General features: G+C 42.7%; 1 protein-coding gene across 2 annotated transcripts in view; it reads right to left on the bottom strand.

The window, feature by feature from the left end:
• The window catches only part of WASL (WASP like actin nucleation promoting factor), a 52,423-nt gene extending 38,453 nt beyond the window's left edge, over positions 1 to 13,970 (bottom strand). For both annotated transcript variants that reach the window (XM_082485738.1, XM_082485739.1), the window contains exon 1: positions 13,556 to 13,970. In XM_082485738.1, the coding sequence (XP_082341864.1) occupies positions 13,556 to 13,675 (120 nt within the window). In that variant the 5' untranslated portion in view covers positions 13,676 to 13,970. The remainder of the gene's footprint in view (positions 1 to 13,555) is intronic.
• Positions 13,971 to 14,254: the final 284 nt, after the last annotated feature.

Genomic DNA, 14,254 nt, shown 5'->3' with positions numbered 1-14,254 from the left:
AGAAATACAGCAAGTTGAGCCAAAATAATACCTTTAATGGAAAAGATCTTAGCTTTGCTTTTGATCCCAGTGAAAATGAAATACTGCAAACAATCAATCTGCATTGCACTGGCAGTCCAATCAGCCAGTAACATTACCCTAATCAAACATCAGATTTGACGCATTACATGCTTCAGATTCTGAATTACTTCTCTGCGAATCTCCAAGTCTGTTCTGGAGTGAACAGTGAGGGCTAACGTGCTCAATATCACTGGTTCTTGCTGCTACGGAGAACCGGCAACAGCCTTACTGTCAGGTCAAGAGTTTGTCACTTTTCTGAAAACCTCCACTTATGCAATGACAAGTTACAGTGCTTTTATGACAGTATAAAGACAGCAGGTATGTTGTTACACCATACTAACAGAATAAAAAATGTTCATTAATACTGGTTGTAACCATTAAACAGAAAAAAGTTATTAATGACATAGTGATTAGTTTTTTCAAATGTGTAACACCTTTGGAAACGAGATATTTCTCCATAAAGGCACGGATGCAACCTAAACCTCAATGACTGAAAGAAGGTATCCCCTTGTCAAAGTAGACACTGGTTTTCCAGTTCTTGTATGGATATTCCCTCCCTTCAGGTGCTCTGAGCACCTGAATGACCTCAATCTTCGCATAGAAACAGAAAGTTCTTGATGTTGACTATGTGAAAGATAATACCAGTCCCAAGAGTATACAGTTTAGAGAAAACAAGCTGATTACCCAATTAAGACAGAGTTCAAGAAAAATGACACCCTATTTAAGACTTTATATGAGTACAGAAATAGGATATCTCTTCCAGTCTTCTGGAAGAAATAATCCCAGGAGTGGGACCTATACAACAGCAATGCTAGAGGTTCAGCATGGTGAATTTTATGAATATCAGATTAAAGTCTGTACAACTGGGTCCTCAAAAGATCAGGGAATTAAATTGTTTGCCAGAAACTTCAACACTGTGGTACAAACACTGATGGTCTAACTACAGGAAGATGGAGATGGGAGTGTGCCAGTAACACAGCTAGACTTTGAACAAGCCCGGGGAGAAGAAAAAAAAAAAAAAAAAAAAAAATCATTTCTTGGTAGTCCAGAATCCACTCTTGGGCACATAGACTATTTAGAGAAGATGAAGCAGATGTACAGAATAAATTGAAAGGCTAGCCATCTTCACCGATAGAAGCATCCTGTGAAACATTTGTTATTCAAAAGTGCCTCCTTCAGAAGGCGGCCTCTGCCATCCACTATGTGCCATGCAATACGATACAGAACTTTTACAAAGTTTTATATTAGCTGATGTGGAACTAAGGTCTCTAAATCTACCAAATCCCCACATAAAAGCTTCAGTTCCACAACAAACACTACAGTCCTCTGAAGAACCCCAGAGTCAAAGCAGTGACATGTCAGCAACCTCACTTCAGGACCAGGTTACTCCGACAAACCAGGGCACCATGTTGCACTTCAACAAAGTGCCCAAAGCATCTGAAGTGAAAAAACATCCTTGATGATACACGGCAGGCATTCTTATTTATGGCTGGTTTATTTATTTGGAATAAGCCAACTATGTAACGCCCTTTGCTAATTCAGACTTGCATCATAGTGATATTGTCTGTATGTGGTGACCTTGGAGAAGTTATTTCCAGTGATACTGATATCGGTACTGAGTCATTTCATTGCAATTATTGCAAACAGAATTGACATGCAAGTCACTGTCCTGAAATTAAGACTAAAAGCAAAGCACACAGGTTCTAAATCTGTGATGGATTGTTATCTCCCTTCTGTTCTGAAACAAAGCATACCTGCTGTAGAAGTGCTCGTACAGTACCCAGCATCACCAGGGGTCCAGTTCCTGCCAGTGATGACTTATAAAAGCAGACACTGGAAAGAAATATGGCTTGAGGAAGAAAGGGAGATCACAGGTTAATAGGGCGGGGAGGGGGAAATAAGATAAAATTAAAACTTCAGGTAAGCGTCTACAGAACTGAGACATCTAAACACTATCTAACAGATCTAATGGATGTAGAAGACAGAACTGAAAAGGTTCCTGAGCTCACACCTTTATGTCCCACACAGAATCAGTGACTAAGGGCAGACACCAGAACAGACAAGGTATGTGATGATCAAACTGTCGTTAATTACACTACTTCACATCCTAGAACTGTCTCTGAAGCTCAAGTGGAAAACAAATTGTTGCATCTGAACTGACAGAAAACCACTAAAACACTCCAAAATGCAGCTGTAGGGAAGATTTCAAGAAACCTCAGCACATCCCCAGAGTCTCTGAAGACACACAGAACTTTTCTTAAATTACTTACAAACTAGTAATCAGAAAAGAAAGCTCTAGGCAGGAATTCATTTTCTTGGTAGGCCAGTGCTCTGTAACGAAGAGGAACAGTAAGTGAAATGCTGCAGCCCTTGAGGTCACCCCTGCTGTACCTAATGCAGTCTGTAGAAGCAAGGCTACAAGTTAGCCAGATCTCCTTACCAGAAGGCAATTTTTTTTTTTTTTTTTCTCCTGAAATCAGAGAAGAGGATCAGGAACCTTATAAGCTTATGTTCACAGTATGTCAGATGCACTTGATAATTTGTCCACTACAGTAGGTTGTTACATGCACAGGCACACTTTCATCTGATGGAAACTTCTAGTCACCTGCATTTTCTCAGGTTTCCAAAAGACATTTCTAAGAGCAGAGAGAAAAGATTGAATTTTTTTTCTGGCAGAACAAAACAGGTTTAACTCTAGCTTGATGTCAAAGAGGATAGTTACGAGAATGGCAGCAGAGCTGACCCTTATTCCATGATGTACATGCTGCTGACAACACTGGAAGAGAGAGCTCACTTCTGTCTCCCCATCCCCAGCACTACAGTTGCTTTTGTCTCCTGGTAGCTTTCACTGGTTGTGCGCATATTAATAACTAGGACCAGGGGAACTTTCTGGATCTGATGGCAAGTGGTACAGCAGAATGCACATCTGCACAGAGGAACTCTCTCTCCTCCCAACACAACCTAAATTGGATAAGGATGGCTCTACCCACACCGTCTATTAGGAACTGTGTTTACACCATTCTTTTCCCAAAACCATGCTCGTTAATTTGGGCAAGTACTAGCTAGCATTACCCAAACCTGTGCCAGGAAGCGTGCCAACAAATTAAACACCACAGGCAGTCGCAAAACAGTGCCTGAGTTCATGCTGCTGCCCTATTACATTCGCTAGCATCAATGTTAGCACAGCTGGCTGACAGACCAGAGATGCAGGATGCATCCTTCTGCCACTAAGCTTCAATGTATCCTAGGTGGGTATCTCACATTTTGAGCCTGTCAGTTCTAGTTATCAGGGACAGAAAGGTATGGTCCAGACAGGTATGGCCAGTGTGAGGGATGGACCCTGTGGTTACACAGTGTGAAGCTTGGAGCAGCAGCAGGAACACTTGTTCAATAAGGAGCCCTCATCTAAACAACACGAACAGAGGGCAGAGGAACAGACAGGATTTGTTGTTTACAGGCAGCAAAGGCCAGAGATGTTCAAAGAGACTGTTAAGGAAAAGTCTCAATGAAGAACTGGAGCACTGAGAGACCTCCTAAATGACATAAAAAGATGAAGCAAAAACCATGACATGGAATAACTAAGCTCTACAAATCCATCTCCATAGATCCTATCAAACAAAACTGTAATGCAACTAGGTGTATTGCATCTTGTACACGCTTGAAGTAAAGCAAGAAAGGGCATGCTTTGTGCAGATACAGAGGTAGTAACAGTGTCTCAGGTATATAAATATTGGCACCTGAATATGACATGGACAAATCTCTCAAAGACAAAACCAGAATTAATTATTTTTTAAATAGTTAAGTGGCTTGCTGAATTGCTACTGAGTTATAGAGATCAAGTGCAACCAGCATTTTCTGTTGCAATGACACTTTTAAACCCTGTTGTAAATTTAAAGTTCCAGCTACACAAACTGAGAACAGTGCTAACAGTGCAGTATAACACCTAAAGAGGCCAACATTGTTTAAGAAAGGTCTAAATTATACCTATTGTATGGCTAGAAAATACTGGCTGATACAAAGTTGCACAAAATTAAGCCCCAAACCTATATTTTTTTGAAACTGTTAATTGCCAGGTTACTGAAAATATAAACGCTAATAATCCTGTGTGCCCGTTTATAAAATGAATTTCATACCTGAGACGCTCTTAGTTACAGAATGAAGAGAAATAAAGAAGAAACTGCCCTGCATCTTGTGTATTAGAACCTACTGCTTCCTTCTTTGCAAACGCAAGGGGAAGCTTTTGCCCACGGTATTGCACAGAACACATACCACTACAGGATGTTCATAGTTTTCTTCCTCTTTTCAGTTGACCACAAAAATCAAGCACAGTTTTACAGAGAGGAGCCTATTTGGATGCCTTTGTGTATATTTAGTGTCATAAGCCAAGTGATGTTTCTATTTGCTTTGGCTGACTGAGGGGGAGTAAAGGAAAAAAATGTCTGCTTACAAAGAATGACCACATCTTAGCTGTGCTGAGAGAGAGCTGTCACATGGTTGGAAGAGCAGGAAATAACTTACAGTTCACTCAAAGCAGGCCTAAGTAATTCTGTGGTTTCAAATCTGAGCCCGTAGAGTTGCTGAAGCTGTATCTTCTAGTATATAGTTTCTTAATATAGCAGCTTACGAACTGGAGAGTCTGGTCCTCCCTGGAGAAGCAGCGGTGGAGGGTGGAGCAGTGCAAGAAGCCTGAGGAATATCTCTTTTCTATAGCAAAATGAACAATGACTTCAGGCCAGTGAAGGTGAAATAGGAGAGAAATGCCTAATAGCCACATCTCAGGCTGAAGTGCACTCTATGTATGCAGCAGCAAACAGCTGGCTGACATGAAGACTGTCTCCTCTCCTCATCTCTCCTTGTGCAATGCTCTGTTGAGTTAGAAGAATACAAACCACATCTATCCCAGCACTGGGTATAGGTAGGACGACATGTCTGATGAGACACAAAGTTCATCAGCAAGAACAAAGCACTTGTGGAACTGAGAAGTAGGGGGGTAAGGGAGTGGAGGGAAGAACAGTGAGGAAGAGACACACTTCTACCTGGAGATCTTTGTGCAGATTATGGATGCAGGGGCTGGAGGGAGAAAGGAAGATCCTGGAAGTACTTGAGGTACAAGAGGGAAAGAGAAAATAAGGGGAGAAACCCCTTTTGCTGGGACAGAAGGACAGAAAACTTGTTAAAAAAAAAAAAAAAGCGCACATGATAGGAGTGCAAGGAGACCCCGATGAAAGCTAAGACACAAGATTCAGAGGACAGAGGTCACTGTGCAGGACTTTAAAGCAGATCAGCAGGACTGGGCTTACAAAAGAAATAGTGGTTAAATTGATTCCTAAAATATCATTACCAACTTTACAGTAACCTGCTGTATAAAAATCTTAAAGCTTTACTTTCCACATAGAAACTAAGATTCTTTTTAAGTCAATAAATTAGTGCTTCTATTATAAAATGTACTAAGAAGGTTGTAAAACATCTTACTTTTCTTTATCCCTAACATAGAGAGCTATTAATACAACAAATTAATATTCATTTATTTTCTTATTCACAAATCACATACAGATAAATAAGTCTCTTGGCTGTCACCTTGAGGGGGGAAGAAAACATTCACAATTTAGTGTCAAATTCCCATATTCAAATATTCTTCTTGTTCTTCAGCCTAGACAGCAAGACAAGTACTAGGACTTGCTACTTAATACTCAGAGAATGTTTTTTAGGAATCCATATTTTAACTTAACCTTTCTTGTAAATAATCACACCAAGTGCTGCCTAACTTTTGGGAAAACCATCATCGATAACACTTGAAGTAGCAAACACTTTTAAAAAGTACATTTCTCTTAGAGGCAAGAGTTAGCTTTCCGTAATTAAGAGTTCGAATAACGTAATACAGTTTTCTTAGATTTTCAAAGATGAGAAAGTCACATTTTCTTTCGTTAGGTTGGTGTTTCTCAAATTGCAGGCATAGTACCGCTGCATACAAAATATGCTTGGTGAGCACAGATAGGTTCCTGTATAACTATACTGCTCTGATGCTGCATAGTGGCTAATTAACAAGGGGCGATAAAGGCAAAATAACACATTCACTTTGAATGGAAATGAGATGAATGCAAGGGACTTCTGAATTACACATAAAGTTCTGAGGGGGAAAATGGTGTGTGAAACCACCTTATAGAAATGGAAACACTTATGACCTTGATTAGCAAGCCTTAGTGTGGTCTTTTAGCTTTAAGATAGACACATTGGAGAACTGGAAAATGCATTACCACTGTTTCTCAGAAAACTTAAAAAAAAAAAAAAGCTGCCTTAGACTGAGGATTTTAAAGCTAGCCAAATAAACAGTACAGGGAAAAGAGCTTCAACAAGGTGGGAATGCATGTATGAAAGCAAGTGCCCAAGGTGAGCTGCAATCTGCAAATCTGCCAGTATGTCATGGAGATCTGCAGCAGCATTTTCCTTGCCAGCAATGTTCTCCACAGCACATTAAGTATACAGGAACTGAGTAATTAATTTAATGAACTTCTTCCAGAATCACATATTCTTAACACAGGCATTCTAATTTGAGATGCCTAAAGTGTCATTCACTGCATAAACATGAAGAGGTGTCAGGGCAATTGTCTACCTTTAACACACGGATAGCTGAAAATACATTACCGAATTTGAAGAATTAAGCAAGTATGCAGCTTTCTGAGAAAGTGCCCCAATGATTGTTTGCATTACATCTATTCTTTTTGCATTTCACCCTTACAGGACACTGTTCCTGTCATGTGAAAATCACTGCACACTTCAGGATCTTAGACTTTAACTGGAAATGTCCCTGAAGGTAGCTGCATACCTACTGTGCCTATTTTAGTGTTTATCCAGGCATAAATAACATGTCTGGAAGCCACAGAAGTCAGTGTACCCAAGCAAATATGTTGAGAAACAAAACTATCTTGTACAGCATCTGAGTCGTGCCCTGGTAGAGGGGCTGTTTAAAAGCACCCATGAAGATACACTTCTAGTTCCACTAAATCCATTTTGCATGATTTACTGTTACAAGGAAAACAAACTGGTCAATACAAAAAAAAAAATCCCTCTGTGCCCAAGTAACACAAAATGCCAATCTTTCTTAAGGAAATTGTACCCTAACATACTAATAAGCAACTCTGTCTAGTGCCCATGACACATTTTTGTTACTTCCTATGTTTTATTATCTAGGTATTAGGTCATGAAACCATAAGTCTTCTGCACTATACTAAATTTTATTTCTGTACTACAAAGATTCCTCAAGAGACAAGCCTATGAAACATGCTCACTGGAAGAGAGGACACCATAAATCTTATCACACTGCTTTAAGTAAACAGCAAACTTTCCTCAACAAACTGAATGCTTAAAAGCTCAGCAACCGTCATCTTCACTGCAGACAGCTCTGCCTATAAAAGGTCAATGAAAGAATCAAAACTTTTGTTATGTTGGTTAACAAACTACTGCAAAGTTCCTAGATGATGCTCACTCATCATATGCAAAACACTTCAACACTTCACTCTGTTCCAGCACTGAGCTCCAGTGGCAATTGCTGCCATTGCTGGCACCTGCAGCCACTACCTGCCAATGACAGCAGTAAACAAGTTCTTAATTCCTGCACTACTAGAGATGCTAACAGTAGTGCAATAAAGGTCATCAGAAGCTCTACAGAAAAGACAGGGAAGTTTTTTCATGCAGAAGTATCAGAATTCCACCAACAGAAGAGATTCACAACCTGAAAGTTAGAACATTCTCCCTTACCACCTTTTTACTCTGAAATGGCATGGTATAAGATGGACTTGATACACTCTACTTGCTACAAATTTGGCTTATACTAAACCCTTGAGAACCCCAGAAGAGACATTCATAGAGGAGACATTCTAGTGACAACATACAAATAGATATTTATGATCAGATAATGTAGAGAAATTACAACAATTCTCCATTAAAGAAAAAAGTAGAGCCTTTCCAGTTACATAATTACATGAAACAGTAAACTCAATCTTTATCTTTTAACAAGAAACTACCTCGTCCTTAGGTGTTCTCCTAAACAAGTGGTTTCTGGACATCTTGGAGGAAATCTTGTAGTCAAAACATGACTGTTCATCTGAATCCTACAACTTTGCGTTCTAAATTCCTGATTCTTAGCTGCAAAAAGCTGTAAGTTACAACACAACAGCCTGTGACTACAAATTGTTTTCATCCTGTTGCGTCTGTGTCCTATAGGATTCCACAGCATGTTATCAGGAGCATGAGTAGCATGCTTGACCAGCTGATAAACCACAGAGAGGCTAGGAGACTTTTGGCACTTGACTACCTCCAAAACAGAGATCTGTAAAGCAGCTCAGAAGAGAACAAAAGAGCACTGAAGCCTGAATAGAATAAGGTACTTGTTCCAGGCCTATATTACTAGATCACCTTCTGTTTAGCAACACATAACACTTCCTAATAGAGATACACAGTGAGTGAAATTTGTTAATAGGACTCAACTAGCATGTCAAAGCACAAATTTACGTGTCTAGCACATGAGCTACAAGCATGGTCAGGAGAGATGTAAACACTACAGTCACTGAAGCAAAGCCACAAATTCAGCTGATAATTGTAAGTTTCTATCTTAAGGTAAGTTGAATAGGAGATTTAGGTAACAGCCAGTTATGTCTACTGACAATGATGGGATTTTATCACCTAAATTTCTGTCTCTTACTCCTGAACCAAATCCCACACAGTGAATAGATGCTTTTGTCTCAAATACATACAGCTATGAGATGCAATGCCTTGCAGAGTATTCACATGTGGTTTCAAACATTTCTCATCCATGGGAAAATAATCCTTTTGCGGCATAGTGCACTACCTTAGCTTAATAGCAAGCTGTGAGGAAAACAAACATGAAAAACACTTTATGATAAGTAACCCTACTGTAGATACATGGAGGCAGTTAGAACACTATGGCTAAAACACTTGCTCTGAAGAGTCTGATTTGACCCATTCCTGCAAAAATCAGTTTTGTAACCACAGGTTTGGTTCAGAGGAACTGTCAAAACCCAATGTAATTCCCTCTAGGGAAGATTATTGCTGACGCGTTGTTTAGGGAAGTGCCTCATGAGTATCCAGTGGAGTCATCTGAAGATGTTACATATCTTTTGATAAAGCAGGACAGACCTCAGAAGGAATCCAGGCATAACTCTCAATATTGCTCTGTTCCATAAGACCCTATCCTTTACACTTTGTCTTCTCCTTCTGTATGTTATTTAAAAACACATGCCAAGATGAGATAACCACCGCTGAACTGATGACTCAGTTCTTCCTATCTGTTCAAGAGATAACTCCTTTTCAAACTACAGCCTTAACCTTTTTCGGTTGTACAGCCTGCAACATAAACTCAAACTGAAGAGCCCACCACTTCTCAGCCACACGAAGTGGCCCATTACTCAGACCTGTAGTCCATCTTCAAATCTTAGTTCATACTGTTTTCATGCGCACAAATAATCTTGCAAGCCCTTTCTTGATAAAACCTTTAATTCTTATCAATTAAGAGCTATAACTGCCATTCACAGTTTTATTTTATCTCAACTATTACTGTAATTCGTCCTTTGGCTCTGACATACAATCTTATTCTGGTCACATGCACTTTAAAAGCAGCCAAAACAGTTTTCTTAGTTTACTGCTGAGTCACTTATCTTTTTGCATTCTTTACCAGTTCCTGTTTACCATCTCAACAATAGCAAGATCTTACAAATAACAACCTATTCCTAGCCTTACTCATTACACCTTATCCAAGTGTTGAGACCCACTTTTCAGCATTATGAAATATCCATACTCCATCACCTACTTCTAATGTTATCAAGTATATGCTTCTCATGTTTTCTTTCTTAAGGCCTCTCACGCATATAGAAATATTTCTACAGAATAAATTAGTTTTTCATCAGTGATATTACTGACCAATATTAATCATGCAAATTATAAAAGCACCTTCTTTAATAAAGATTATTAATGGGGCACCTAGCATCTGCTTTTCCTTACAAAACTCGTTCTTAGGACAAAATTCAAGTGACTTATTTGTAACTACACAGACTTAAGCAAAAACCTTCCAAGTTTGGCATAACCATGAAAATATTTCATTAATATGCACAAAAGTAATGTCATAGCTCACCTTACCATAAGTTTACATAGACTTTTATTTCTACATTATAATAAAAAATAGTTACTGAAAAATTTCTACAGATAGTAAATTTTATACCTGACCTCAATAACAAGTGTCAGTTACATGCCTAAGCAACAATGAAAATCCTCAAGGGCTACCTTATGCTGGATACCTACTGCAAGTAGTCCTACATTTGGATTCATATTTCAACCAAATTAATGATAGCTGCAGCTTTGACTATTAGCCAGTGGCTTGGTTTTGAAAACCTCATCTGTCACAGGCGAAGGTATTTTAATTGCTTATAGATTCAGATAAGCATTTTACAGCTCAGCAAGTGGGGGGGCGTGTGTGGAAGTAAAAAAAAAAAAAAAAAAAAAATCAGTAATCTTCTGTGTGTACATTGGCCTACTAGTCAATGAGATTCCCAAAGTTATCAGTAGTAGTCCAGAAAACGGTATCAAACTCAGCAACACACACAGAGCGATGGCTCTCCACCACTTCCCCCGCTCCCAGGCCATTTTTGTGTTTACCAGTCATCTTTACTCAAGATGCCATTGAAATTATGTCAGTATTGGAGTTCATAGGTTGCGAGTACTCAATCAAAATTAAGCTACTTGATAAATTCCTTTCCTTTTCCATAGAACAAAAATCGAGTAGCTGAATCCCCAATGTTATTTCAAAGTAGCTGCCTTGTTATCAGTGAAAAACAGTGTCAAAGGAAAGAATGTTGAAATAAATCAGGTCCAGAGCACCACATGCTTTCTTCACCAAGCCCCTCAGGACTGATACCAACACTATGCCCTCCATAGGAGCACTATAAATTATTACTACAAAAAGAGTATCTAGGATCATAGTTTAGTTTCTCAACTGTTCCTCTGGCATTCATTTCACTAGTAACGTAAACACAAGGTCAAGTCAAACATAACCTAAAATTGTGTCGATAAGGCAGATGCACATCACACCCTTATCCATGCACCACACTGACAGAAACACCACCTATAGCAGCCAGGTAGCACAGAAAATTCAGCTGATGGGAGAGCAAGCTGGTAGCATCCTATGAGACTTGCAAGATTAACAAGAAAGTAGCATTTACAGTCTGAAGTTTCACTAATAAATAATTTAAACACGGATATTAAGAGATCAAATATCATGTATATTACAGCAAAAAGGCATTTATCAGCATAGCACGCCAACACCGAGCCAGGCTAGAAGGTCAATAGTGTCAAGAGTATTATTGGGCTCTGACAAGACAGACATTGTGGACTGAAGTTAGCCAAAGCCATGTCGAAGTGCCCATTCCACTTCTCTGATAGACAATGCCCTCCAAGGGACAGAAGCGTTCAATTTGCCCATGAATTATAGTTTCTGAATTGTCATCATTTTCGGCTCATGCCACAGTAAGCTAAAAAACCCCTGGTTAAGTATCTCTAGAGTTTCAACACTCAAGCATTCAAGTGCTCAAGACTGAGCAGAGATCTTCAATTACAGTAAGATAAATCTATGCTTAACCTAGAGACCATATGGGGCTGGGGGAAAAGAGGAAGAGAATGGGCCGCAATTAGAAGAACCTCAACTGGAAAGTCATCTGAGAATCACTGAAAACCACAAGAATGTGTAGTTTCAAGAAAAATACAAAGCAAGTCATGTCTATGAAGCTATCAACCTGTCACAAATCGCGTGACACCAAGATACTGTGAAGATACTTACCTCCAAAATCTGCTTCCAACAGGCTACTTATGCAGAAAAGTTGAGAACTTGAGTAGGTGAGTGTTACAGCTGAGCGTAACAAAACCGGAAAGTGTGCTTACTTGACAAGAAAATCCAAGTCGTAGAAAAACAAACTGGAGATCAACTTACACATACAAATTCATGTATTATTTTTAAATTTAGGAAAATTTTAATTTTTTTTTTTGCAAAGAAACTAAACATATGAAATGCGTACCTAAAAGTAGTTCAATTAAGGTGTTTTTTACAAGTCTATTACTTTCCAAAAAACATGCTTTACAGTCACACCTTCTGACCTGTTTAACTTAGTTACAGTGACAGCATCTTATTTAACCCACCCCAATGTAAATATCATCTACTTCCTGTTCAGTTACTACATCTTATGCTTTCCTTGCAACAGTCACTCTGATCAACAATGCCATTTCAAAGTCCAAAGAGCGATGTGGAACCATTACGACTGCACGGATATCCTGCTTTAAATCACAACTTTAAGTTCATGAAATACGCTTCATAGCATTACAGCAAGATGCACAGCGCCTGACATCAGTATGCTAGGCACTGCACATAAGGCATCAGGTGACATAATTTTCAATGGCTTCCAAATGTTGTTTTTTTTTAAAAAAAAAAAAAAGAAGCTTTTTTAACCCCCATTTTTTAAAAAATATGATTTTTTTTCTAAAGGCTGCTCCTTTTCTAAAGAAAGTGTTTAACTTCTGAAGCCTTCAAGTAGCTCTTTAATACAGATAAGCACAGTTTTAATACAGTTCCATATTAACATGCAAGAAGGTACTCTGAAAACGAAGAGCTTGCCAATATACTTGGTAACACATTTACTACAAGGCTTTTCCTTTTAACCATTATGTTGCCTTTATATATATATATATGAACAGGAAGAGATGCAATATTTGAGTCGCATCCGAGGACACGAGCCTGCTGTTCAGGCCGGGAGAAGTACAGCCTCAACCCGAGGAGGGCCTAGCACCGACAAGACCTTACAACTCCCTCAACATCGCTTTGTGGTGCCGCAGGTGCACCTGGGGCTCGTCCCAACCTCGCCGGGGCCACCCAGCCCCTCGGCCGCTCCATGGCCGGCCAGTTCCCCCTTACAGAGCACGGGTCGGCTGCAGGGCAGGGCTGAGCCCCACCGGCCGCCCTCCGGCAGCTCGGTGCCGATGGTCGGGAGGGGGACACAGAGGGCCGGAGCCGCCCCGGTGCACACGGCGCCGGCGGAGGGGGCGAGGCCGGGCCCGCCGCTCGGGGCAAGGCAGCCCCGCCGGGCCGGGCCCGCCACCCGCTCCCCTCTGGCCGCCGCCGCCATTCATTGCCCCCAGCACCCACCCGCTCCGCTGCCACCGCCCGGGGTGCTGCGGGCCAGGCGGGCAGGGAAGCGAGGCCTGCGGAGGCCTCCCCCGGGTCTCGGGACGGGGCAGCGGAGCGGGGCCCGGGTCGGCTGAAACTTCCGTAACGCTCAACTTCCCGGCGCCCCGGACGGCCTGTCCTCACACGCCCCCTGCCTACCCCGGCCCCCGGCCCTCCGCGCCCCGGGTGGGGACGATGGGGCTCGGGGTCCCCCGGCCCCGCAGCGCCGCGGGCCGCCCCCTCCTGCCTTCCCCGCCGCCGCGGGCCGGGACTCACCACGCATTTCTTCCCGAGGAAGCTGAAGAGGCTCTCGTTCTCCTGCGGGGTGAGCAGCAGGGAGCCCACATTGGTGACCCGCCGCGGCTGCGGGGGCTGCTGCTGCGGGTTGCCGCTCATGGCCGGGGCCGGCCCGGCGCTGCCCTCGCCGCCCTGCGACTGTTGGCGCCCGCGGCCCCCTCCGCCTCCTCCTCCTCCGCTGCCGCCGCGGCCTCACAGCAGCCGCATCGCGGAGCCTCCCTCTGGGGGCCGGGGAAGAAGGGAGGATGGAGAGGGGCGGCGGGGCCTCGGCCAGCTGCCGGCGAGCCGGGGAGGGGAGGCGGGGAAGGGGACAGCCGCGCCGGTGCCGCTCCGCACCGGCGGCCGATGGCGCCCGGCCCCTCCGAGAGGCGCTAAACTTCCAACTCCGGCCCGGCTCCGGCGGCCGCACGATCCAACATGGCAGCGGGGGCGGGCGAGACCACAGCGCGCGGCAGCCAGAGGGGAGGCCGGCGAGCGCGCTGCCGCCGCGACCATGCGCCGTGAGGCTGGGGGGGGGGGGGGGGGGGGGAGGAGGAGAGGCGGGGGGCACCGCCTTCTGCTCCCGCCCCGTCGGGCCGGGCCGGGCCGCGCCTCGGCAGCCCGCGCCCTCCCGCTCGATACCTGCCCGGCCGGCCCGGGCGGGGAGCAGGGGAGGAGGTGGAGGGGGAAGAAGAAGAG

The sequence above is a fragment of the Vanellus vanellus genome (genome assembly GCF_965231255.1).
Source record: "Vanellus vanellus genome assembly, chromosome: 1".
Lineage (NCBI taxonomy): Eukaryota > Metazoa > Chordata > Aves > Charadriiformes > Charadriidae > Vanellus > Vanellus vanellus.
The sequence above is the reverse complement of the archived record's forward strand: the minus strand, read 5'-3'. Positions and strand labels throughout refer to the sequence as shown.